The 27760-nt window shown below is 43.9% G+C and overlaps 1 protein-coding gene across 2 annotated transcripts; it reads right to left on the bottom strand.

The window, feature by feature from the left end:
• Positions 1-8998: 8998 nt before the first annotated feature.
• On the bottom strand, positions 8999-23723 carry LOC126518484 (uncharacterized). Of its 2 annotated transcripts, none has more exons than XM_072285891.1 (7): positions 20723-23723; positions 18836-19012; positions 17811-17972; positions 16986-17182; positions 16441-16600; positions 15940-16060; positions 8999-10674 (listed from the first exon to the last, which is right to left on the bottom strand). In XM_072285891.1, the coding sequence occupies exons 1-6, from the start codon at positions 20913-20915 to the stop codon at positions 15942-15944; spliced, it is 1008 nt and encodes a 335-aa protein (XP_072141992.1). In that variant the 5' UTR covers positions 20916-23723; the 3' UTR covers positions 8999-10674; positions 15940-15941. The 2 variants fall into 2 exon arrangements, with proteins under 2 accessions (XP_072141992.1, XP_072141991.1); XM_072285890.1 differs by having other exon boundaries at positions 17811-18026; positions 20723-23722.
• Positions 23724-27760: the final 4037 nt, after the last annotated feature.

Raw genomic sequence — 27760 nt, forward strand, 5'->3', positions numbered from 1 at the left:
TTGGGGAAAACATAATTAGTCAAGTGGAAGAATACAGATACCTGGGCGTGACTTTAACATCTGATCTTAAATGGTCATCCCATATCTCCAACATCTGCTCCTCTGCAAGAAAAAAGCTAGGTTTCTTAAAATATAAATTAGGCAATTCTTCAAGCGTACTTAGACTTCAAGCTTACAAATCAATTGTTAGACCTACTCTTGAATACGACAGCATAGTATGGGACCCACACACCACAATCAACATAGATAAACTAGAAAAAATCCAGAGATTAGCAGTAAGGTTTATATATAACCGCTATAAGCGAAGGGACTCTCCGTCCGCCATGTTACATCAGGCAGCCCTTGAGCCATTGGCTGAAAGAAGAAAGGCTGCCCGGCAGCGCTTTTTTCACTCCTTGTATTTTCAAAAACTAGCCATTCAACCACAGGATTACTTCGAAAGGGACACAACCAGACCCTCACGACATAAACATAGCCATAGCATCAAGCAAATATTTGCCCGCACGAATTTCTTCAAACATTCATTTTTCCCTAAAACAATATCCGACTGGAATTCCCTGCCTCATGACTCACCTCTCCTTTCTTCAACTTCTTGAGAGCCTGTATATAAGTATCTATATGTATGGTTAGAAATGATGATTACTTATTAACTGTGCGTAGTGTGCCTTTTTTGTCTATGTACCTGTGTTTGGGGCACGTACTCTCACAAATTGTATTTACTTTGTAACCTTGTTTAGTTTTGTTATATTTTCTGGATGTAAATAACTTCCCCATTGTTTCTGATCCTAAGGCATAGTGTTTACTAACAAATGTATGTACCCTCTCCTGCTTGGACCGATCCGGTCTGCAGTATTTTGTAAATAAAATAAACTAACCTGTAGAAACACGAAGCGTAAGTGCCTGGTAGCCATGGCGGCGCCAGATCCCGAAATGGTCGGCTGCGGCTGCTGCTTTAGTAGTATTTCATCCGAAGGTGACCATGGTGGCCAGCAAGCGAGAGAAACAACCGCAGGCAGCGCTGTCATGTCCAGTGGTGATTTAAAATCCAAGGTAGTGCAGATGAAGGGCGGGCACGTACAGTCCTTACAAGCGGTGTAATCAGGAACGGGATACGTTTCATCGATGCTGTCTTGATAAGCAGTCACCGCGTTCAACCGCGTTCTCAAGGAATATATTCAGGTTGCCGCATTGGAACGAAGATCACTGAAGGAGGCAATCTGGGACTACTTGGTGTTTACAGGGCCACCCCACGTGCAACTACGGGAGCGTCACCGGCTTACCTACTGCATGGAAGAAGACCCAGAACAAGATTGGGTGTGGTTGGCCTCCCAGAAAGGGAATTTTTCGAGGAGCCGCGTGTTGCCATGGAAAAGTTGAAACAGCGCGTTAAGGAGCAGCAACAACGAACAAAAAAGTACACCGATAAAAAACGAGCAGCCAGAACATCTACCATTGAGCCAGGAGATTTCGTAAAAATAAAGCAAGGCGGACCAAAGACGAAACACAAGTTTTCTTTGCCGATCCAGGTGGAGAGACAAGTAGACACGAATTCGTTTTTTCTGGCAAACGGTACGAAATGGAACGCATCAAAATTAACAGTAATTGGTAAAGTAGGGACAGTACAGGCACTAGCTGACGCGGTTACAGCGCAACGCAGTGCAGCCTCAGGGTTTTCCTGCGACCTGGATCTTCACATAGGGAAGCTGGCGGAGCAAAATATTCCTACTACCGTCGAGAATCAATCTGAAATGGTGCCATCCAGGGAAGCGCCACCCATTCTCACGGTGCACAGACAGTGCAATTTCATTTAAATGCACGCAATAATTAAAATAAAAGCACCGTTTAAACAAGATCACTGCAGCTAAAGCCTCATCTAACTAAGGAGTCCATTGTGGTCCCACATTGTCAATAATCTGCTTTGACCTATAAAAGCATTTTGCCCCAATTTATCCGTATTGGTACTAATGGAATACGGGAGATATTGACGGAATTTTTTGCGCTGGAAGCAACACTGTGTGGTGCTGTATGGAACTAGCATGCTGAACTACAGTGTACTAGATACTAGATACTAGATACTACAGTGTACTAGATACTAGATACTAGATACTAGATTCTAGTACACTGTAGCTGAACTATTATTGCAATGGTCAACTATGGCCTAGTTTGCTGGTGCAAAGACGTCAGAAGTAACATTGTCTATGTGAATAAAGATGCTCCTATTCCTTTGATAAGAACACTCAGCAACAGAAGCATTCAGTCTGCTATCGTTAAATGTAGTACGACCACATACCCCAAACAGTGTGAGCACTCACTTGTCCAGTTGCCCACATAAAATGCCCTACAACCTAAAGCTATTCCACTTTGTTTTTATTCCAAATCGGTCATTAGCCCTCCTTGATAGGTCAGAATGGTTTGGGTCCAGCCCATATGGGTCGGCGCCACACCAACATGGACATATCCCGAGCCATTTTGACCTATCACAAAGGGCTAATGGTCGATTTGGAATAAAAACAGATTGGAATAGTTTTAAGTTATAGCTGCCATAGTTTGTTTTAAGACCTTCTATTAAAATTATCCGAACAATTAAGCATGTACAAGACGCTTAAAAACAGCATGTTCTCCCAGAAGACACAGTGGCGGACATTTAATTTGCAAGCTCAACATCCACCTTTCACTCGCTTGATCTGAAGCTTTGGTATAACCTATAGGTTCTATCATGAACAGGTGGGGCTTCAGAATAGAATGCAACATAGTGCAAGCAGCATGCAGAATTAGTTAATTTAGTGTACATGTTTAATAAAGCACACAAGAAAAGTCTACATGTTTGAGTAGTACACAAACATAGCAATACGGCTGAAGCCTGCATATATAAAATGAAAAAAAATTATAAATATTACCAAATGCCTCAACCACTTCACAAGGTCGACTCCTCCAGTTATTTCCAGACATGGCCCCAGCTTTTAACAAGCTTTTAGTGCACTTTGTTTGCGGAGGCCACATGCAGCTGTTGCCATCATTCCAGTTTTTTATGTATAATGGCAACATCATCATCTTCTTCAGGAAATTTTACTGCTATGTAGAGGCCACCTTGAAAAAAAAGAAAGAAACCTAGTTTATTTCCAAAAGCAATCCCACTAATGATGACAAATGAAATTGCAACATCTGTACAGAAACATGACAACTATTGCGGAACAGCATACAAAAGTGGAAAAATAATATTTTTTCTCTTGAACAACACTCTCAGACGTTTCTGAAGTATACTCCGGACTGGCCAGGACCGCAAGCCAGAAAGCTGGGATACAATGCAAATCTCAAGCATTATAGGTTGACGAGGTTTCGTATACAAGTCTCTCCTTTGGAGGAACTCTCTTCCTATCACAAAGGCTGTGCCTGACTTGTCATCCACAATAATAATTGTTCCATTATTTAGTGTGTTAAGAGACAAAGCCGGCAATATCATTACTAATATGGATGAGATAGTTCAAGTGGCTGAGGAGTTCTATAGAGATTTATACAGTACCAGTGGCACCCACGACGATAATGGAAGAGAGAATAGTCTTGAGGAATTCGAAATCCCACAGGTAACACCGGAAGAAGTAAAGAAAACCTTGGGAGCTATGCAAAGGGGGAAGGCAGCTGGGGTGGATCAGATAACAGCAGATCTGTTGAAGGCTGGTGGGCAGAATGTTCTAGAGAAACTCGCCACCCTTTATACGCAATGCCTCATGACTTCGAGCGTACCGGAATCCTGGAAAAACGCTAACATAATCCTAATCCATAAGAAAGGGGACGCCAATGACTTGAAAAATTACAGACCGATCAGCTTACTGTCCATTCCCTACAAAGTCTTTACTAAGGTAATCGCAAATAGAATCAGGAACACCTCAGGCTTCCGTTAACCAAAGGACCAGGCAGGATTCCGTAAAGGCTACTCAACAATAGACCATATTCACACTATCAATCAGGTGATACAGAAATGTGCGGAATATAACCAACCTTTATATATAGCTTTCATTGATTACGAGAAAGCGTTTGATTCAGTCGAAACCTTAGCAGTCATGGAGGCATTGCGTAATCAGGGTGTAGACGAGCCGTATATAAAAATACTGAAAGATATCTATAGCGGCTCCACAGCCACCGTAGTCCTCAATAAAGAAAGCAACAAAATCACAATAAAGAAAGGCGTCAGGCAGGGAGATACGATCTCTCCAATGCTATTCACAGCGTGTTTACAGGAGGTATTCAGAGACCTGGATTGGGAAGAATTGGGGATAAGATTTAATGGAGAATACCTTAGTTACTTGCGATTCGCTGATATTGCCTTGCTTAGTAACTCAGGGGACCAATTGCAATGGATGTTCACTGACTTGAAGAGGCAAAGCAGAAGGGTGGGTCTAAAAATTAATCTGCAGGAAACGAAAGTAATGTTTTACAGTCTTGGAAGAGAAGAGCAGTTTATGATAGGTAGTGAGGCACTGGAAGTGGTAAGGGAATACATCTACTTAGGACAGGTAGTGACTGCGGATCCGGATGATGAGACTGAAATAATCAGAAGAATAAGAATGGGATGGGGTGCATTTGGCTGGCATTCTCAGATCATGAACAGCAGGTTGCCATTACCCCTCAAGAGAAAAGTGTATAACAGCTGTGTCTTACCAGTACTCACGTACGGGGCAGAAACCTGGAGGCTTACGAAAAGGGTTCTACTTAAATTGAGGACGACGCAACGAGCTATGGAAAGAAGAATGATAGGTGTAACGTTAACGGATAAGAAAAGAGCAGATTGTGTGAGGGAACAAACGCGAGTTAATGATATCTTAATTGAAATCAAGAAAAAGAAATGGGCATGGGCAGGACACGTAATGAGGAGGAAAGATAACCGATGGTCATGAAGAGTTCCGGAATGGATTCCAAGGGACGGGAAGCGTAGCAGAGGGCGGCAGAAAGTTAGGTGGGTGGATGAGATTAAGAAGTTTGCAGGGACAACATGGCCACAATTAGTACATGACCGGGGTAGTTGGAGAAGTATGGGAGAGGCCTTTGCCCTGCAGTGGGCATAACCAGGCTGATGATGATGATGATGACGATATTTAGTGTGCAGCAGCTGTTTTTACCAGCTGCCAGTGCATTGCCAGGTAATGTGGCCTTTTTAAACTGTGGGCCTTGGAACGGCAGAATCAGTGAACCGCAGTTAGGCTCTACAGAAAATCGACCTTCTGATGGTACCAAATTTCTTTTTGGAACATTTCTTCGATGTGACAATCTATTGCAAAGCTGCTCAAGGGGATGTTCTGGCTTTCGTATCATTCTCTTGATGTTTGACATATAGTTTTCAAATGGAAATGCACTCTAAGCATCCAGGGGAGTACCATCAGATGCAACACATCAGATGCAATGTCGCCTAAGCCATGCACATTGTGCGACACTTGCTCTTGTCCATATATGTCGATGAAGTTTCTAAGAAAAATGTTTAGCAAGTCACCTGCATAACTAACCTCACTTGCAATTGAATTAGGTAAGGCTAGTATTGTAATGGCCAAATACAGTGTAAGAAAATTCTCATACATGTGGGAAGGGATTGTAGAAGACAAAACTAAATGCCCTCCGTATAGTAAGAAGAAGCGAAGTTCAGTTGCCTTTGCAGCGATCTAGCTCCACAAGACTTCGCGGCTTCCTATTAAAATCAGAAGGAATGAACTTCGCAAGTTTAATGTTCATCTCAGAGATTTCACTTCGACCTTTAGAGACTGTAGATTCGACCTTCGATCTTTAGATTTCTCTAAAGCAGGTGATGTTGCAGTATTGGACCATTTAGAGGATGGTTATGATGAAATCAGCCATTTTATTTCGCTAAATACTACGTCAGTAAATGATGCTTGCGAGAAGTTTAAAAGTGTGGTATTGAAATCAATAGCACTATTTGTTCCCAAGCGCCTTAAGAAAGTTAAGAGAAAAAAAACATGGATTACACTGAAAATAATTCATAAAAAGTGTCTCCTGAAACGCATGAGATCGAGAAAATTATCTACAAGAACACGTCATTGTATTCATTCCGCTTCACAGGAACTTAAAATGGAAATTACTAAAGCGAAACATTGTTACATGAATAAAACACTTACCAATTTTATTAAATCCTCTCCGGGAAAATTTTGGAGGTACATTTTAGGGTCCGAATCCGGCATTCAATTTCTGACAAGTGAAAATAAGTCTATCACGAACAGCTCTGAAATGCCTTGCTTATTCAATGAATATTTTGAATCAGTCTTCACATGGGATGATGGTTCTACACCCCAAACAGTACATTCCATTATGTGCTGTATATCTGAACCAACTATTAGACAAGACGGCATTTTGAACCTGCTCCTTAAACTGGATGAGAAAAAATGTCCTGGCCCTGATCAAATTGCCAGCGCTTTTTTAAAGAGCGGGGCTCATGTTTCCTTTCGGATATCTATACTAAATCTCTAGAATCTGGCGACGTTCCGAGAGACTGGAGGCGGGCTAAGGTATTGCCGATTCACAAACAGGGTTCCAAACATGACGTCACTAATTACCGACCAATCTCTTTGACAAGTACATGTTGCAAAACGCTAGAGCACATCCTAACTACTCACCGAACTAAATTTGTGGAAGAGAACGACATTTTGCGTAAAAACCAGCATGGCTTTCGCCGAGGGTACTCCACAGTCACTATTCTCACTGAAGTTACGCATGAAATCGGTCAATGTATTGATGGAAGGGGTCAAATAGATATGATCTTTATCAATTTCTGCAAAGCATTCGACAGAATATCCCATAGAAAGCTGCTTATGAAGCTGTCTCATTTCTTAGGTAATACCCAGCTATTAAAATGGATTGAGGCATATTTGTCAGAAAGGGAACAACTTGTTTCATTAAATTCTTTTTGCAGTACCAATAAATCAGTTCGATCGGGTGTGCCACAAGAATCTGTTATAGGCCCTTTACTTTTTTCCATTTATATTAGTGATATGGGAGCAGGTTTTTCGCCGCAAATATCCATCAAGCATTATGCAGATGACACCATTATATATGCTAAAATTTCTCCTAATGATCAACAGGAGCTTAGTAACCATTTACAAAAAGTCAGTCTTTGGTGTGATGAATGGCAAATGGAATTGAATGCATCAAAAACTGTTTGTATGCGTATGACGCGTAAAAAAGATCCTTTAATTTTCCCCTACAGCATTAACGGAGCCGAATTAGCTGAGGTTAAGAAATTTAAATACCTAGGAATTCATCTCACACATGATTTGAACTGATCGGTACATGTCGACAACATCTGTAATAAGGCCACGTGTACACTTTGGTCATTACGACGAAAACTTCACGACGCCAACCCAGAGGTAAAAACAATGGCCTACAAAATGACTGTACTTCCTGTACTGACTTATGCAATTAAGCCATGTTTGCGAGTCGTACGCTCAAAACGCACTAACATGTGAGCGCGTACAAAACAGGGCTTTAAGGTTTATTTTTAACACATACGCTAGAACCTAGTACGTCACCGAACTTAGAAATAGAGCTGGCCTCATGACTGTCAAGCAAAAAATGCAGCTTAACAGGCTGACATTCTTTTTTCGCGTATTAAGCGGAGACTATAAAGTAGACTTAGAAAAACACATCACATTAGAGAGACCTGCTTACCCCAGAACAAAGCATCCAAAACATATTATACCACTTAATTATAGAACATTTTCAAAAATTCGTTCCTGGTTCGAAGCATAGACGATTGGAACAACTTGCCACGATATAGTAGAATGTACTGATTTACAATATTTTGTAAAGGTTGTTACCAATTACTTGTAAGCGGTTGAGAATACGTTTTATTGTTAGCTGTTTGTCGGTTGCAGTTGTTTCGGCGCATTACTTTTTCGTTAGACCCAGGTAGTGCTATAAATTATTCATTGTGACTCATGTTGTTTATTGCTTCATATTTGTTTATATGCTGTGCCTTCCTATCCTGATTGCTTTGTATTGAATTGTTTAAACATCTACTCTGTCTAGTTTGATGACAGCAATGTAACCGCAACTCCTGTCGTGGCTTGTGCCGACAGTATGAATAAATAAATAAATAAATAAAAAAGTCTCACTTCTTTCGGCCCGCGCACCCACAGAACAAGGAGTTCTTGCATGACACATAGGCAGACAAGGTGCATGTATTCCAAAGGCACATCCTTTATATCTATTGGGAGTTCCTCCAAAATACTGCGGCCTGTGTGGTGTTGCTCCCGACTCTGGTTGCGAAAACTGTTATCAGTACGGAGGGTGCTATATAGCAAAAGGCGCGAAACAAACTCTTCCTGCTCTATACATTCCCTTGACGGTGCATTTTGTGCAGCTTAAATATCCTGTGTGGGTCCTGATATAAAGGCTAAAGGCTTTAGCAGGTGCATCACAAATTAAGCTATGCAGCTTCACAGGAACTGATGCATCATGAACAGGAAGGCCTTCCACCAACAGTTCTTTGGTTTCCTCAACAAAGCACTGCAAGAATTCATTTGCATCTTGCGGTTTGGTTTTGCCGAAAAAAACACTGACAACAAATGGTTCTCCGTCTTCAAAATTTCGGATGCAGCCGAGGATGATCCAGGATTGGTCTCTCAAACTTTTCGCTAGTGGCAGACCATCAATGTTAAAGCTAAGACTAAGCTCGGCAGGCATATATATATGCCTGCCGAGACGGCACACTTTCGTCCATAGAACATCCAAGGGACATTTCTTTCTGGACATCCGGATGTCCTGCGGACATCCATTTACCTCCACGATACATCTGAAGGACATCCAGTGGACCATCCGTAGCCAGACCTTTTAACATACATAGACAGGTAGGTCCCTGGGACATCCAAAGACGGATATTCGGATATTTCCTGCAGAAAGCTTGCGGACCTAAATTTAGGCACTAATCACTTTTTACATGCTTTTCACTCTTAAAACCATGCAAGCATAGCTGAAAACTAAGAATTCCATGACCTACACGGAGGTTTTAATACTTTTATTTCAGAAATGTAAGCTCGAAGGTACAAAATATATAGATCTTCAAAACATAGCAGCAAACTCGCTGTAGTACAACACACAGTTGGTACATTAAATAATGTAACTAGACTATCACACTTTAAACAATGCCATAATGTAAAATATCAATCTTTGAAATAGCGCAGCAAACTCGCAGTAGTAAAACACCCACTTGGTACATGAAATGATGTAACTAGACTACCACACTTTCAATGCCATATTGTAAAATATACATCTTCAAAGTAGCGCAGCAAACTCACAGTAGTAAAACACCCGCTCGGTACATGAAATAATGTAACTAGACTGCCGCTCTTTAAACAATGCCATAATGTAAAATATACATCTTCCAAAACTGCAGCAAATTCACACTAGTAAAACACCCGCTTGGTACATGAAATAATGTAAGAGACTGCCACTCTTTAAGCAAAGCCATAATGCAACTAGGTTTAACCTTTTTAAAACAAAGCACTACTCAGGATATTACAACACAAACTGTAGGCCCTAGAATAGAACACTTGGGACCATGATGTGACTAGCAGTAGTGGTGTTTAAGCATGGTCAGTGGTGCTTTAATGCAACTTGCAGAAATAGGACACAGGTCATGACTAGGATCATAAGGTGAGTTATTGAGAATCAATGCAGTTTTCAACTTTTTAAATAGCAGTAATTGCCTAATAGCAAGAAGACATCTGTTAAAGGAATGCAGCTTATTTTTAGTATTGATCTTCTAGTTTTCAACTAAAGTCCTACAACTACAACCTTTTGAAAAATGCTTGGCACGCCTCCCAGCACGCTAAAGAATTTGGCATAATGCATTTTCCACAGTCATTCTCGGTTTTGGTCATCAGAAGGTGGCCACACGGGAGCAGCACATTATGAGGCTTTGACACTTCTATTTGCTGTCGCCGTTTATGCTGCCTACCGGCTGAGGACCTATGTAGCAGCAAGCAGATGACTGAGCAAGCCGGAGTGAGTGTCGAACCCTCATGATGTGTTGCTTCTGTGTGACCACTTCCCATTACCAAAACCAAGTCTGGCTGTGGGAAATGCATTAGACTGAATTATTTAGGACGCCGTGAGGCTTGCCATAATTTTTTCTAGCGTTTAGAGTTGTAAGAACTTCACTGCATACAAAAAAAAAAAAATGTCCGTAGTCCTTAAACGCAAAATGTGATACCTGAAAACAATTCACAGTGTTTAAAAGGAACATCTGCACTAGAAACAAGCTCGTGGCTCCTAAATGGAAGTTATGCAACTAGAGTACATTCTGCAGCTCTGATATATGCAAGTAAAATACAGATCTTGTAAGTACAAGTCTTCTGCAGAACATAAAGCCCAGTACAATACCTGGAGGTGCTATGAAACATGGGTTGCTTGAATACATACTGCAATAGTGGACACAAATTATAAAGCTTCAAAGCATCTCACTTGACTAAAACAGAAGTCATTGGTCTAGAATAAATTGGAACTGAAAAACCTTCAGTACCCATAAAACACTCCATGGAACAAAAATGCACCTAATGATGTTTTTGGACACAAGCTCGAGTACTTGAAGAGAATTGATGGCATCTTGAACACATGGTTTTAGAAGACACCTCATCCGCAAAAAGGCTTGAAGCAATAGTCCTCCAGTCTGCTATTCTGCTCAGAGGGAGGAGAAAGAAAAAAAGGGCAGTATGAGGAGAAATGATAAAGATAAGCAGTAGGATAGTATGTCAGGTAGCAGTATACCTAAGCATTTTGAAACCTCACAGACAATGCAGTAATGATGCAGCATTTTTAACATTAGTATTCGTGGCAGCACACATAGAAAATTAGACATTATGCCATCCACCCAATTGCAGCAATTGGGTTAAAGAAAAATGACCGTACTTACTCGCATGATCGCACCTTTTTGTCAGAAAAATTGACGCAAAATCAGGGGTGCAATCATTACGCAGGTTAAATTTCCTGCGAAAAGAAAAAATTTTCGTCCCGCGTTTGCTGCGGGACACCAAAACAAAAATTGCGGCCGGCGGAGCAAGCCGAACGCGATGCTTTATTATTCTCGTGAGCACATTACGTGCATTGAAACAGTTTCTTCCGTATCAGTAATGAATAATAATGTTAATATCAGCAAGTTTGCGGCAATAACAGCCATGTCCACTTTGAGCGGACAGAAACAGATGGGTGCTCTCAGCTGCCAGTGACATAGAAATACATGGCCGGCATGCTGCGGAAACTGTGGCGTCTGTCTTCACTACTATCCTAATACGGCACGTTTCCTCTAAGGGTGGGTGAATATCTTAGCTGTGTTACAAGCGTCAGCGCATGAATAGGGTACACTTTTAACGTATCAGTGTAAACGTGGCTACCATTGTTGCCGCTCGCGATTTGTTGCGTGCCCACAAGTGCAGATGAGAAGAATCGAAAAACGCCTTTTTTGTTGTTGACAACCATTATAAAGCCTACACATAATAATGGCAGGTTTGGTTGCAGCTTTCTTTTTTAGTCATGGACGTGCGGAAAGTGATGCAAGTAATGAAATGAGGCATCTGCTTAATGTTTGGTGCGTGCAGACTGCTTGGTTTGTCTTGAGGAGTCGTTCGCGTAGCATTCGACAGATGGTAAGCGTGATCAATATTAGCTAGACTTGGCCCACAACATATCGCTGCGGCAAGTTCGGGGTGCGATCATTACACAGAAAATAAAAAAAATCGAATTTTGACGACAAAATTCAGGGGCGCGATCATTATTCGAGCAACACGGTATCCAGGTGGAGGGATCGAACCCAGATCTACTGATTTTTGCGGATGGGGGTGTGATTTGCTCTCTGCAACAGGACCAAATCGGTGCTCGACATTGGAACTGTGATTTTTAATAAAGAAAGGAGTTTCCTTTGTCATGAATTGATAGATATGGGTGGATGGGATCATGTATATTATTGAAAGGGAACCCCTCCACCCTTATATATTTCTGTATAAATAAACAACCGTACACTATAACCTAGCCCTCAAGTTGATGTGTGTGTGGCGTAATTACAGCATCGACGCTAGCCATCGTGGCGTGTCTACTAGCAATGAGAGGCGCCCGCATTTTTAGATATCTTACATAATTTGACGCGAACTTCACTTGCGCTTTACAAATTTTTCTACAAAACCTTCCTCATGCGCTTCAGGAAAAGACCAAGCTGTGTGACAGTGTATACGCCATGAAATCGTGGGTGCAGAAGTAGAGCGAGAACAAAAAAATAAAGAAGTTGCTGTGGTTTGGTTGTGGAAGCTCAGAAAAGGAGAGCCACCGTTCTGACAGAAGAGCCCGTTTTTGTGGCAGCTCTTTCAATTCTGTATATAATTTTTATATGGTCAGTGCAATTGTACATGTCATGCAAGCATGCATTGTTAGAAACCTGAAGGAAAACACTAAGTGGCAGCAAATGGGTTAGGTAATCGTCCCTGGAATGTGTTCTGGAGTGGCTGAGTAATACACCAACAGTACTAATAAGATGTGGAGAAAAAACATGCATTTTGGAGCAGCTACATGTCGAGATGCCATAATGTTTAGGGTTGAAGAGGTTTCCAACATTCAATTCCTCCTCATGCTTGAAGCCTTGTCGACCTTCTCATGTCACAGCTTTTGTTCCTGCCTTTGTGCTCAAATACTCCAGAAGACCTTACAATTTCAACAATGCAATCCACTTGTTGCCACTTTCCTTTGAAGTTGTCACACTGACATGACATCAGCACACTAACACAGCTCTTTAAGAACACAGGTGCCCACAGAAATAGCTTCAGTTTAATCGTTATGATGTCCAAATTTGACAGAAACCTTAATTTAGATGACCCGCTGTGGTCGCTTAGTGGCTATGGTGCTGCGCTGCTAAGCATGAGGTCGCGGGATCAAATCCCGCCCACAGCAGCTGCATATCAATGGGTGCGAAATGCGCAAGGACCCGTGTACTTTGATTTAGGTGCACATTATAAAGAACCCCAAGTGGTCTAAATTATTCCGGAGTCCCACACTACGGTGTGCGTCATAATCACATCGTCGTTTTCGCATGTAAAACCCTATCATTTTCTTTAGGTTAGATCTCATTATCAATAAGCTTATAGATAACTGTCCTACAACGTATGAGATCTGCTACTTTGAATAACATTGTATAGTTGAAAGAATTGCAATCTCTCCTGCTTTATATTTGGGTATTTTTCCAAGCCATAACCAGCACCCACTACAGTGGCTCATTAAGTGCGAATTTATCATGCAACGTCCTTTACACTACATGACTCTTCTGCAAAAAAAGCTAGAAAAAACAGAAAACGAGATGCTCTACAATAAGCGTCAGTGTTGCTATTTACATACTTCAAAACATAACTAAAACAAAGCCCAGGTATACTTAAATTTTTGTGCATTAAATGTAGCAATCCAATCTTTCCTATGCAAAGATAGATGAAGACAGTACAGCTAATACGCACTGATAACAGCCACTGTATGTTATTTAATGTACAGATAAAAGGCAGAAACAAATCAACACAAGTTGTTTTCAGGCTCAATTAAGTGATGGGCTAATCAAAGAGTTGCATAGCCATGCCTATGCCTAATGCACAGTTAGGCGTAGCTATGCCTAATACCCCTGTCACACTGGGGGTTTTAATCTCATTCGAATCGAATGGCATTTCGTGCAACGAACGTCATTCGCCCGTGGAGGTGCCACACTCGAAAAATTAATGTCATTCGGTGGCGATCATCCCGAAAAAACATGGCGACTAAAGTAGAACAAGTTGGGTATAAAGTGCTAGCATATGTGCAGATAAAGTTCTTGGTGCCGGATTAACCAAAACATGCAACCAGGAGCCCGAGTGTTTACAATATGGCTGACGAGCAGAGTGGCGGTGGCATGGGCGGCGGCCAGACACTGCTGAGCTAGAGAGTAACAAAATTTTGCGACAGTCTGCCGAACAGATTTTTTCTCTTTAAAGTAAAAAGTCCATTAACCCTATTGCTGTCACGGACGTACCGGTATGTCTTCGCGCTTCCCCCCACAGTGTCACTGACGTACCGGGACATTCTCTATAGTGCGCTCAAAATTTCGCGCCTGAGCGCTAAGCTGGCGCTCCTGGACTGGCCGCGCCATCTGCTGAATCTTTCAACAAATTCGTATTTTCGTCCCACACTGTGTTGTTGCATGTATTGAAGAGTATGGTGCGACTGCCACTCGCCCTCTCTCTTTACTGGGTGGCACGTTCACTGGATCATGCGTCGCGCGCGTGTGGTTATGGGTTCAAGGGTTGTTCTGCCATCTCCGCTGGTTTGAAGGTTTTTATTTTTCTTCTGTTGCTGTGCCTGCTACGGCGCGTCAAGTTCAGGGGCACGCGCCCTTGCCTCTCCGAAAAGAGTGACTCGATTGCTGCTTTCGCTCTCTCGCCGCACCCTTGCTTCCAACTTGCAGCAGTAAACGTAAAGCCCCTCGAACTTTGTTTTAGCCTTTTTCCATTTCCCTCTGTCTTCTTGATCACAAAACGTCCCATTTCTCTCCGTTGTGCGGGCGACTGAAAGCGCATCCTCCCTGCTTACTTTCGGATGGCTGAGCATGCTCGTCTGCTCATTGGAGCGGTGGCTCTTCCGATTCAGAATACGAGCAGAGCTCGGATTTGGACTAGGACAGCGTCTCATGCGAGAAAGAGGTGAGTTCCGCATCGTCAGATTCGGATGTTGAATGGTTATAGTCAGGCTGATGATGATGTTTACCAACAACAGCTGCAGAGCACTGAAATGTGCATATTCCATTAACTATGTTATATGTATACCAATCATAATCAAAAATAAATTGCTATGTTCATTCTCTGTTATGCTCGTTCCCTGCAACCAAGCCGACACTGGGGGTGCGTCACGGCCAGAAAGGTCCGACAGCAAAAGGGTTAAAACACGGAAAAGTTATTATTTCTTTACGAGTACGGCTTTTAATTTGCAAACGCTCTGTCCTGTTTTGCTTTGTTTCTGGGGTTGAGAGTACACATTCGCTCCGAGTGCGAAGCCCAATGAGTTTCTCGAAATCATTCGAGTGCGGAAGTCATTCGGTGCTAATGACATTAAATATCACTGTGTAGTAGCCGAATAATGTAACTCAATGCTAATGCCATTTCATTCGAATGACATTAAAACGCCCAGTGTGACAGGGGTATAACTGTGCATAGCATATTTTAAACACCTGAGCAAATGTATGAAGTGGCTTTAATTTATATTTCAAATAAATTTCACACGCTATCTTCATGTATTTACATTAAACATATTTTTAGAGCTGTTTCAGAAGAATCTGCCTAAATTTTCTGCAGGTATGAAACATCAGCCAAGGTTTCTGCTGCGTATAAGCCAAACATGTAGCACTTGGACATACATTGCCAACTTGCAAGCAATAAGAAGGCATGGAAACAACTCAATCCCTTCTTTATTACTTGCAAGTATGAATTAACTAGCACCACCTCAAGTCATGTGAAGTGTTGCAACTTGCTCTATTAGCCCAATTCTGTTTTTTTAGTTAGCAACCGTATCCCATCAAACCATATGCATGTTTATGTTGACACGTAAATATGGTAGTTCTGACATTTAAAAACAAAACAATTGGAAATCTTGTTTTAATGTTGGGGCAAGCTTTATTTGTAATTAACATGATCTATATGCCTTGACTTAAGCAAATACCATGACTTAAGTGCAACCATATAAAAAATTTGCAACGAAACCTTCTAAAACTATAAAGTAGAAATACTTGATATTTACTGCTACACGCAGGCTGATACATTTTTGCAGATGCTGAAAATTTGGGAGAACTCAACATATGAGCCATAATGACGTGGACAAAGTTTCTGCACATAAGTGTAGGGAAAACATTAAAGCAATGTAACTAGCATTCATATGCTGCCAGTTTAACCTCACCTTCACGTGTCTCTGACCCCCTCTCTTCCATTAGCCCTCTCAGGAGCATGACGAAGCCATGACTTAGTGGTTGACTCAACGTCATCCCTTGTACTTTGTGGGAAGCGCCTCCTGACAGCAGCTGGAACAAAGCAACAAATTTACATCAATGAATAGAACACTGCCCATCTAAAGTGCAGTTTGAAAACAACCCAAAGGAAACTTTCCCCTCTAGTACTGGTTGCAGAAGTGGTGTGCTAATGTAATAGTGCTAACACACAGATAGGCACACCAGCAAGAGAGCAGAGAGGTAGAACAAGCACAGGTGCGGGATGCTCTTTGTCACTATCGTTGTGTCACATAAGATGGTATGCATTATGCTGCCTTATCTGATTTGACTGTTAAACAATTTTGTTACTCTTCTCATGGGTAAAGTTTCTCACACATAGTGAAGCACCGTGTAAAGCAAGCGTTACACTAAAGACTAAACGAGCATTTAACTCCATAAAAGGAAACACATACTGAACAAATGCTGACACAGCCGAAGATCAGCAAACTTCCGCTTTCCTTTTTTTCCATGCCATGAGTACTCAGCAGCCAGCTTGTCGGCAAACAGGTAAATGAGCATACGCTTCACTGCCGCATTAGGGGTCCGGCCCCCAAGTTGCACGAGTTCGTTGACCTGGAAAACCAAAAGATAGCCAACCAGATTCAATATTCCTACACTAAATCATTTTCACACACCTAACAGTTCTGCACTTTCAATGCACACTTTGCAGAGAAAGTAGATCTATAGCTTTACATGAAATAAATCAATAAAATAGGCAACACATGCAGCCAGTGCCATTTTTGACAAGGCAGACAGAATGTTTGCAAATTCTTAATAACTTCCCTGGGAGAAAATAATGCCACCAAAGAATGTGAACAAGAAACCAAAGAACTGAAAAGCCCCAAAAAGGGTCATTCAAGAAATTTTGCACAAAGTGATGTTAGTCGACCGGTGGCACATTTTCTATGAGACTGCGTACACATGAGCAGCATTGCGGCTAACTGATATTTCAGCTCACCAGGACATTAGCATCCTCTGGACGAAGCGATGCTTCAAAGTTCAGAAGGGCATCCACCGTCTCAAACGGCTGCTGCACTAGTACAGCGGGTGCAGAGGTCACCTTGCCTTGAGCCACACAGGCATCCAGATTGCTCAAAATTTCCTGTACAGTCAGCCTCAAGATGTTTAACAGCCGAAGTACCTGTGATTGAAATTCTGAATAATAAAGGAAGAAGTTAATGATTTCAACAGAGCAACCATGATGTGCGTGAACAAGCATTAAAGCCATATACTACGCTTCAGACAGATGCTCACATTGCAAGTTTAATGGTATGGCAGACAAGTCAAAAGAAGCTAATGCCTTTTGTTTACTAACAGAATACTTGAGAGCAACCAGTATACACAAAAGCATATATTACAGGGGCGCTGAGACACTTTCCTAACTAACCATCGAAAGGCCTCACTTTCAAAGTATGTCATCCCAAAAATCTCATGGTGAAAAAATTATTTGACTCCTTGAACTACAAGTGGAGCTATTGCACCAATAGCTGGCTGTCTCTCTTTTCATGTCTGCTAGCATGCTGGAAGCTACACAGCGGAGAAGCCAAGAGGGCAAAGCCCCATCCAAAAGTTCAATGTCGCGGGGGCGACAAGGCCCGTTGTGGCACGGCGGCCACAGTAGACTGCGCTATGGAGCACGCCATTGCCATACCGGAGGCCATGCGCAGCAGACGCAGCTACATGCTGTGCAAACATTAATTTTTTTTTGTCCTGTTGAGATTCACAAATAAATTTAATCGCACAGAAGTGTGGCCCCTAAAAAATACTGTGTAGTTCAGCTTACCATGTGGTGGTAATGTGACTGGGGCAGGCGAAGCAGCTGGCAAAGGTGGTGCAAGTGGCACTGGTGTTACGGCTGGCACTGGCGGTATGGCTGGCAAAGGTGGGGCAGCTGGCACACATGACGTAACTGGAAGAGGCGAGGCTGCTGGCATGGGTGAGGCCACTGGCAGAGGTGACACAACCGATGCAGGTGAGCAAGGCGATGCAGGGAAGGCAGCTATTCAAAGACAGGGTGTCAAGAGACACGATGAAATTATACAAGCTTGACAGCAGCTCTGCCAACAGCATTACAGTGCCGCAGTGTCTACAGGTTCAGAGCAACAGCTGAATACCAACTAATAGAAAGCTTTGAGCTGTTATGATATGTGGATGAGCTGCAGACAAAGCTGCAGTTCGAAAGAAAGGTGTTTAAGTAATTAATGTTACATATGCAGAAACGTCATTTTCAGTGGCATCGAGTGCATTGGATATGCAGGTTTCTTAAAGCCAGTCTGGATAAGCTCCAAACTGGCTTTACGGTGGGCGTGACGGAGGAACTCTGTTAGCTTTGTACTTTTACTACCTTTCTTCGCGAATATAAGTCAAGATTCTTTGGGGGGCAGAATTAAAAAAAGAGGGTAACCGATATCAGAATAAATATGCTACTATATCTAATGACGATGTGAGGGAGAGCCTGTTCTATACATATACTAACATGGCACACAAAAGCAAATACTTGCTATTTTGCTTTGCACTGGTTTAAGGAAATCTATAAAAATTGGTAAAAAGAATTATGACATGCACATGTTTACTGTAAAGGCAGTATCATAAAAAACCTAGCAAATTATCCCTTTTAGATGTTCACACAACACCGCAAAGATAATATATCCCTTCCCTTCTGAGCAAGAAGGAAATGTTCTGTCTGCAAGTGAAGACTTAATTGCTGTAAAGACAACATTCAGTTAAACAATTCACACAACATGTAAAGCATAGAGTTCCACAAGCAGACTTGGTTAACAAAGTGGGCATGACAACAGGTAGACTCACCCTGGGGAAAGTTCACTGGCGCTGGTGGCAAATCTTCAGAGTGCTGGCTGTCAGACGACTGGCAAGGGTCCCACACAACAGCTGGGGTTCTTCTTTTTTGCGGTGGTTCAGAGTCGCTCCCGAGGTCTGAAGTGTACTGCGACTTGTCCAACTTCCTGCGCGCTTCATCATATGATCCTAGAAGTTCAACAAACAATAGCAACAAATTACTTATGTACTGAAGATCATCACCTAAACTGGCATTGTCATAGTGCTACAGCGAGTTATGAGATTTCCAAAAACTAGAGGTAGACGAATATGAACTTTTTCGAATACGAATACTAAGTACCAAGCATCCAATAGTCAAACGCAGATGCATATATTTACAGCAGGAATATTTATTTTGGTATAGTTTGGCGGCGCACATGTATTGACTAGTGCAGAAAGGACTGCTATCGGGAACAGACGGTCAGCTTTAAACAAAAGATGACCAGTCTTCATTACAAAAACTGCATGAATAGCCTCTCAATAACATTGCAGCCTGGTTGCAAACAAGCTCTCCAAGAAAGAACGGCTGCTGCATAACTAGCTTTCCAAAAACGCTAAATAAATGGCTGCTGAAAAAAAGACCAGGAATTTCGGAAAAAGAAAAAGCTACAGGCTTCTCCGACCAATCAGCAGGACGAACAAATCTTAAAAGTGCTCTTCCACGCCCTGTCATCTGCTAGTGGCGAGAGCTGCAGAAGAGGTTGCGGCTGCATCTACAAAGACTGCAAGTGAGCAGCGAGATCAGCTGTTGTGATATCAGTGGTAGAAAATTGATTCCATATTCACTCTGACACCAAAAAGATGCTAGTTTTCCAAGATATTTCATGGTACAGAGGAGGGTAGCAGAAATGGCGGAAGCGGAGGGTTCATAAGGAGCGCTCGACCATGTCCCATGAAATGGTGGCGCTGCCTCATGATCCATCTTGTACAATCTACTTGTACATGGTGGGCACACAGACATCCGTAAGAGCAGGCACTTTCTTAATTAGAATATGTGCACATTTACCGCTCTCCTTGCTAACTGTTCCAACCATGTTAAACGCTGACTTATTGGTTCCTTTTGCATCAAACAGCAGCTAGGAAGGATATTACACAAGTGAGTCTGCAGAAATTATTTTTGCAAAGGACAAAGCACTGCCCAAGAGGAAGTCCTCCATGGTGTTGTAGCTGTGGCGACTGCCCGTATGAATTTAGCTACTATCAAAGCAGTAAATTGTTTGTAGTTTTTAATGCAAATGTCTTCTTTGAGAAATGTTCCATTAATCTTTTTTGTTCTTTACACATTTTCATTTGAGAAAGTAGATAACTATTTTCAATATCATTGAGCCTGAATAAATATTTTATTAAAAAACGAAGCAAAATCGACCACAGCTAAGACCTGCAGAGAAGCTTCGAAGTAAACACCTGCCCACAAGACCACCTGTCAAGGGCACTTAGTCATGCAGTGGGTTCCCAACTATGTCACTACATCTCGATGCGCAGAAATCTGCGCTCGCAGGTCCCGTAGCCTTTGCTCCACTGTGAGGAACTACTGAAATAGAGTAGAAATACTTCCTCGTTTAATAGAATGGAAATTTACCCGTTAACTGTTAACAGCTGTATTCAAACTTGGAATATTTGCCCATCCATAACAAAAACTACTGTGCATGCATAGTGTGAACTATCATTGCATGTGGTGGAAGTAGTATGACCCCAGGAAATTTTGGAAGACCAGGCTAACACTCAATAATTACAACAGTATTTGCACACAGGAAGTGGCCATGTGGAAGGATTCATATACACTTACATTGTCCATGTGCAGTAAACAAAACTGTTAACAATTATATATACATGTTGATGAGCAGCAACAGTGGCACTTACCAAACAGCCCCTTCACCTGGACCTCGTATCCTTGCCATGGTGGCAAGTAGGAGCATGGATGTTTTTTTCTTATCATAGATGTCAGTCGGTCCAATGGTACTTTAGGCCACATGCATATGTCGTCCGAGATCCATGAGGATGGCACAACCTCTACCTCTTTTCGACTAATAAAATCGACAATTGCATAAGCCATCTGGAAAGAGAACTTTGCATGAACAAAGACCACTTTTTCTTCACAGGAAACAGAAACATCAAATTAAATGAAGCGTTGATTACAAAACTGAAAGGCAAGTGTTACGCAGACCCACTGGTAAAATGAAAACAAGCACACGAATTACGCAATTCAGTTGGTGTGGATCTCTGGAAGAACTATGTACTGGCTGGCGTGAGGCAGCAACAACATTTTCTTCGGATTCCTTAGAGGCCACACCTTATTTCTTGACAGAGTGGAGACCAAAAAAATTCCTATTCGTGAGGACTCAAAGGGTGATGTGTAAAAGTCTTCTCTGTGATTAAATTCTTGTCCAACAATGCAAATTTCGTTTGATGATTTCAGATAGCAAAACTTCTGCACAAGAATAATGTGACCGTCAAGCATTACACAATTGTTGCCAGTAGATCCACTAAGCAGGAAAGTGCCGCATCTAGCTGCACCAAATTCAGGACCAGTGCAATCGGGTGGCAAAGGTCCAGTGTCCTGCGGGCGAATGAGCTCAAAATCTGTTGGGCCTTCAAGAAACACATGTGGCAGCTGTAACCTTTCCAACATTCTATTTCGTAATTGTTGTAATGGCTTCTTGTGCTTTCGAAGCTCTTTTTTGATATGACGCATGTTATTTTCAAAGGGGAAAGCACTGAATGTGTCAACAGGACCATGAAACTTAACATCTTCAGCAAGGTGTATAAGGCAATGGACATTGTATGAAACGTGTTCTTCTCCATAGATTGTAGTGAAGGAGTGAACAAAGTGCCTCAGTAGAGCTCCAGCATAGTCGGCATGTTGAGAACACAATTCGTTGTTGGCGAGAATGGAGAGTGAAGAATGCAGAACTGTGAAGTTATCATACAACTTGGGGCTTAGCACAGATTTCAGTATAAGAGGGCCGGTGTAAAACAAAAAGAGGCGGAGTTCTGCAGCTTTCCATCGTTCAACTTCAGTAACAGGACGTGTCTTTCTGGAAAATTCTATAGGAATGTGCAGCTTCAAATTTTCACTGGCCTCATTCATGAGCTTGCGCTCAAGTGGGCCAAGACGAATGGACAGTGGCCCAGTCAGCCAAAGCATCAAAAGTTTTTTTACTACACCAAGCAGCACTAAATGCATATAGTCCACTGGAATGTCTCTCACTGTGTCAAGTGGCAAATCAACAAGAACAGAGGTACCCCTGTGGTGATCCACATCTTGTTGTCTACGAAAGCTGCTATCAGTGCGCATTTCACAACCTGTCTCCAGAAGAACTACCCTGCCTCCTCTGTAAGAACCTTCGCATGTGCACTTCGGACAACTACTATAGCCAGAATGGCCTTTAGTCGAAAGGACGAATGAGCGCGCCGGAGCATCACATATAATTGCCTTCACTGATACAGTAATACTGCAACCACTAACGATTAGGCCATCTTCAAGCAAGCCCTTTAACTCGGTTACAAATGGTAGAAGAAAGTCATTTGCAGACTCTGGCTTGCTTGGCCCAACAAATGCACCAACGAGAAATGGAGTTTGTTTGTTGCAGTTGGCAATAAGGCACTGTATCGGCCAAAGTTGAACGTTGGAACTTTTCGATAATGGTAGTCCGTCAATATTAAACGACAACAACAGTCTTTCTGGCAACTGACCACAACCACTTAATGCATGCAGCAATCCTCTGTGAAGCACGAAATGACAGTAATGACCGGGAGAAAGAACAGTAATAGGGCATTCGAAGCACGACCTTCGGGGCGTTTTCAAAAGAGTGCGGGCGTCGTTCGGAAGAGCCGAATGACATGGATGCTGCCTCAAAATTTTTAAAAGGTCACTCAGCGCATCCCTTCCTATCCTGTGGCTCACGGCCCATGCCTGTAACTCTCTACCAAGGTTTTTACTGTCGCTGGTAGCTGACTTGTTGCTCAAAGTGTCGTCTGGTGATGGCCCAAGGTCTTGCAAATAGAGCAAATTGCCGCAAACGCCACCCGCAGCAGATGAATCTGGGTGCAATGTCGTATCGGTCACGCCAACGGACTGCGTCGCGACACTGGCATATCTGACTGCGGTCGACAAAACAGCTCTGACCAGTTCTCATCGGAGGTAGACTCATCAGGAGCGCTACGATCTCCGTTAGGACAGTTAACATCCAAAGGCACCACTCCAGCCGAAGTTCCACTGTTGGGCAAGAACACACGTTCGCCTAAGATGTCTACAAGTTGTTTACACTGCCGACCAGTTCGCTGAGCAATGCGGATCCGCTTCTTTTCAAGCTCCATAGCTCCTCTCCGTCAACTACACGCATACGTGCCCGGCGGCGTATTTAGAATTGCTCGTAGGTACAACGGGGCGTGCCACTTTTGACGGAGCTCGACGTTTCTGCGCAGGCGCGAGTAAGAGCGGGCGCGAGAGAGAAGATCTGGGGGCTTTTGCTCCTTGAATATATGACAGCCTAGGCACTACGGAGGAGGTTTCTTAGAGCGCGTTGTATTCGTTTGTCCCCTAGACATGCCGGCATTGCGGAGTTCGGTCGAGTTGGTTTATACGCTCCGCCGCTGGCTGCCCGCGCGGTGAGGCAGTGGGCGCGGACGCCGCTTGGTGATCGCTGTGTCTGAAGGGACAATGTTCTGACTGGTGTTCGCGGGTCGCTTTTTTCGTCGTGACGATAGATCGGATTTTTTACAAGCACTGCTCCAGGAGGGCACATGTAACCGGCAAACGGAGGCCTCAGGAGAGCACCTGAGGTTATACTAAAGCAGGCGGCGCAGGATCTCCGGGGCACCCAAGCGGTAGCGGGGGGATCAAAGCTGGAAGCTGGGCGGCCCGTGGGTTGGGGCCGCAGAGGCCGAAGCGTGCCTGGGGGTGTTCGCATAAAACATTGGCTGTCCGCGATAGCGGACAGCCGATCTTATACTCCCCTGGCACGCGCAGGCCTCTGCGAGCCCCAACCCACGGACCAGTCCGGCTTCTAGCTTTGATATCCCCGTTGCCGCTTTGGTGTCCTGGAGGCGCCGCCAATAATGCGAAATAATGACACGTTGTTTTCATTAGTAAAAACATGATCGATTAAATATGATTGCGTCGAGCGCCAACTTGCGATGCTATGTTCAGCACAACCGCGCCCCGCGACTTCTGCCGGCACGCCTAGGGACAAGCGCATACACCGCGCGCCAAGAAACTCCTCCGTAGTACCTAGGGAGAGTCGTATTTTCAAGGAGCAAAACTCCCCACATTTCCTCTCTCGCACCCGCTCTCATTCGCGCATGCGCGCAAACGTCCGTCGTCTCCGCAAGTTCCACGCCCCGTTGTACCTACGAGCAGTTGGAAATACGCTGCCCGGCGGAGAGCACTGAATTGAACATGAGGGGCACCTACCGACGCACTTATCACTACACACCGTCACTTGACACGAAGAAAAACTTATCCAAAAAGGAATACTCGCAAAAATACTTACTGTGCAACAGGACGATGCCGAAACAGTGTCCAAGAAAAGTCGTCGCGGCGTCGAACCACAGAACATCTATACAAACTTGGTCGAACTGCGAGCGCGGGAACGTTGGCGGGAAGCCCATGCGAAGCCTGTAGGTGCGAATTGCGGAGCTTGACAACTGGATTGACCCGGCTTGTTACGCGTAGTATGCGTGAGCGAGTGAATCTCGAAGGCAGTGTTTTTGCGCACTAAGATTTCAGAGGTGATTGCAAGAGCCAAAGTGACGTCAAGGTAGCCTATTCATGCTTTTAACACCACTAAAAGGCTACGTTTACATGGACCTTACGAGAGCGGATCGTTGACAAACATATCTCCATGACCTCCATAAGGTGTCTTCTGGCTTCGCATTCGCTTTTGTTGTATGCAGGCAGCAACAGCACGGCCTTCGAGATTTAGGATTCATACCGATCGAGTGTTAGCCGTCGTTGCGCCTGGATTTGGACAAGACGTCCCACGATGAATTTAGCCATTTGGCCTTCCCACCATATAAAGCACGGCGCATAAAAACACATCTTACGAAATATTTTTTTGCGGAAATACACCGGTAAAAACTTAGCTGCACGTATATGTAGCAGACGCCCGGAGTCCTACAATGGAAACACGTAACTGAAGCGTTCATTCACATCGTTTGTAATAAATTCAATAATTAACCTGCGGACTAGAGCATCTAGCTATTGCGCGCTCACTCCGCCAAGCTTAAAAATTAATTGTACAGCCGACGTCCACACACGTACTCCAGCGTATATATATACCTATCACTTCTACGGTGGGAATTCAATTGGGCCGGGCGAGAAGCGCGTAAATTAATTACTGGTTTAATTTAAAACTTACTCCATTGCTCTAAGTACTGCGAACGACCCCTTAGGTGACCCTGTCGCAATGTCCGCATTGGGATACTTATTGTAAGTCCGGTGGATGTTCCGGCACGGCTTCGGACAGGCTCAACATACATCCGATATAGTAAGTACCGCAAACGTCCCGTGGACGTTCCGCTCGCGACGTCCGCTTAAGGACGTTCGCTCTATGTCCGGCGGATGTTTGAGCTCGGCTCCGGACATGCGGACCTAAATCGGATATCCGTCGGACAATGCGTGCCGTAAGTGCGCACGGCCAAGAAATGTTTGCCGCAGCCCTGCCTCTAGGCCAAAATGGTGAAGTTTCCCGCCTCCTTGATGTTAAGGACCTTTTTTGGAGTTTGCAAAAGAGCTCTAGCAGACGAGGGTAGTGACGAAAGGCAACTGTGGCTTCGCAGAACTGCCAATAGTGACGTGACCGCGGCCTGAGCGCAGCGCGATTCAACAGCTCAAGCTTGCAACATCTGCCATATGGTCAACACATTGCTGTCGCCACTGTCAGATTCAGAGTCCTGCGTGCTTTGTGCATCACTGCTTTGGAGTTGGCGTTGTTCGTGTTCCAACAAAATGGCCGAAGGCGACAAGTCCACGTCGCCATTAGGTAAAGAACCGCTGACTAGGTCACTCACTAACTCAGTGTCCACTACGCCATGCTGACACACCCCTTGCACATCGTCATAAACAAAACGTGCCAGCTCTCTGCTCAACTCAGGAGATTGCGCTATCTCCCTATCATCCAAATTCATTTCACCACGTGACCACTGTCATCCGCACCGAACACGAAAGACAGTGCCTGTGTGGGCTCCGTTGTACGTGAGGCGCTGCGAAGTCATTGTGAACGTCTCTTAGGAAATGAACACACGCATCAACGCGCCGTTTTCGCTCCCAGCGAAACTGTCGTTCACTGCTTTCCTCCACCACGAGCACAACAAACAACACCACGGCTTTCAGAAGGCTGGACAGCACTCACCGGCATTCACATCTGGCTCCAGATCATTTTCTGCTGTCATGACTTCAACATCAGCGACCGCTTCGTACTGCGCTTCGTACCGGCTCGCCGTGTTAAAGAAAGGAAATGCGGACAAGACAGATGACGATTATTGTTGTGTGGCAAATATACACCCCAAAGGGTGCAACTGTTTTTAGAGTGTGCGATACCTACACTCTAATGGCGTTTTTCACTGGTCGATCTGGAGCGGGTTCGCGCGTTCCACTGGTCGTTTCGGATCAACTCGCTCCGCGCCGGATCGCTCTCACTTGCTCCGCCGCCGAGGCGCGGATTCGGGCGGAAATAGCTCGCGTTACTTCCGTCTTCAAGCGAAAACGGTACCCAGTTGGTACGCACAACATTGTGTTGCTTCGCAAAATGGCTGCGTTCGGTGCTGCTGCAGCGCTCGCGTTTAGCGATGAGAGCTCGGACGACAGCGATTATGAAGTGACGCACGTGCTGTACGAAGCCTTCTATGCACATTGTTCATGCACAATCCTTGCGGGCGCGACATGGAAATGACGGACTATGCGACTGCCACGGTCAAATTACACACGGGGGACGGCGAGTTTGGTTGCCGTGGAAACGACAGAACGGAAGTCGGGCATGGTTTTCGGAACCGGTCCGTGCGATGCGTGCGACGTGTACGCAGACTTCCTGTGTGATCCGCCGCGGAGCGTTTTTACGCTCCGCTGGCCGATCCGGATTTGTGAAACCCGAGCGCTCGCTCGAGGATTTCGGTGGCCGCTCCAGATCGACCAGTGAAAAACGCCATAAGAAAAGTTTACACCCTTTGGAGTGTATATTTACAACATGACCATAATCGTCATCTGTCTTGCCCGCATTTCCTTTCTTGAAAACGCTGGGCTAGTTACTTTCCTGTCGGAAATGCTATGTCATGCTGATAATGCGCATGCCATTCGTTACTGGGAAGTGCCGGGCTCGCCGTGTTAAAGAAAGGAAATGCGCGGACAAGACAGATGACGTTTATTGTTGTGTGGCAAATATACACCCCAAGGAGTGCAACTGTTTTTAGAGTGTATGTATTTACTCCTTTACTTTTGCGTTGATAACATCCACCAATCAGATATCCTCTGTTTAGTTATTTCTACCTGTTCAAAGTCTATTTTACTTTCACTGTCTTCGAAACCCAAAGCTTTGAATAGTTCCCCGTTACATTCAACTGCAGGGTGCAGTTGTTTACAAGCAAGAATCAGGTGTTCAGCCGTTTCCTCCTCCTCTCCACACGCCCCGTACAACAAGTCTATCTCCTGGTATCTGGCTCGATACGTTTTAGTCCACAGTACACCTGTCCTGGCCTTAAACAACAATGAGCTTCCCTTAGAGCTATTGTAAATATTTTCGTTGGCTATTTCTTGCTTAAACGTCCTGTATGTCTCTAATGCTGATTTGGTCTGCATCTCTGTTTTCCACATACCCCTCTCTTTCTCCTTAACCTTTTTCTTGACAGATGATTCTTTACCTGTCCCCCCATTGCTGCCCAAGTATGTGCTTGACAATTTTCTAG

Source organism: Dermacentor andersoni, chromosome 1 (assembly GCF_023375885.2).
Source record: "Dermacentor andersoni chromosome 1, qqDerAnde1_hic_scaffold, whole genome shotgun sequence".
Lineage (NCBI taxonomy): Eukaryota > Metazoa > Arthropoda > Arachnida > Ixodida > Ixodidae > Dermacentor > Dermacentor andersoni.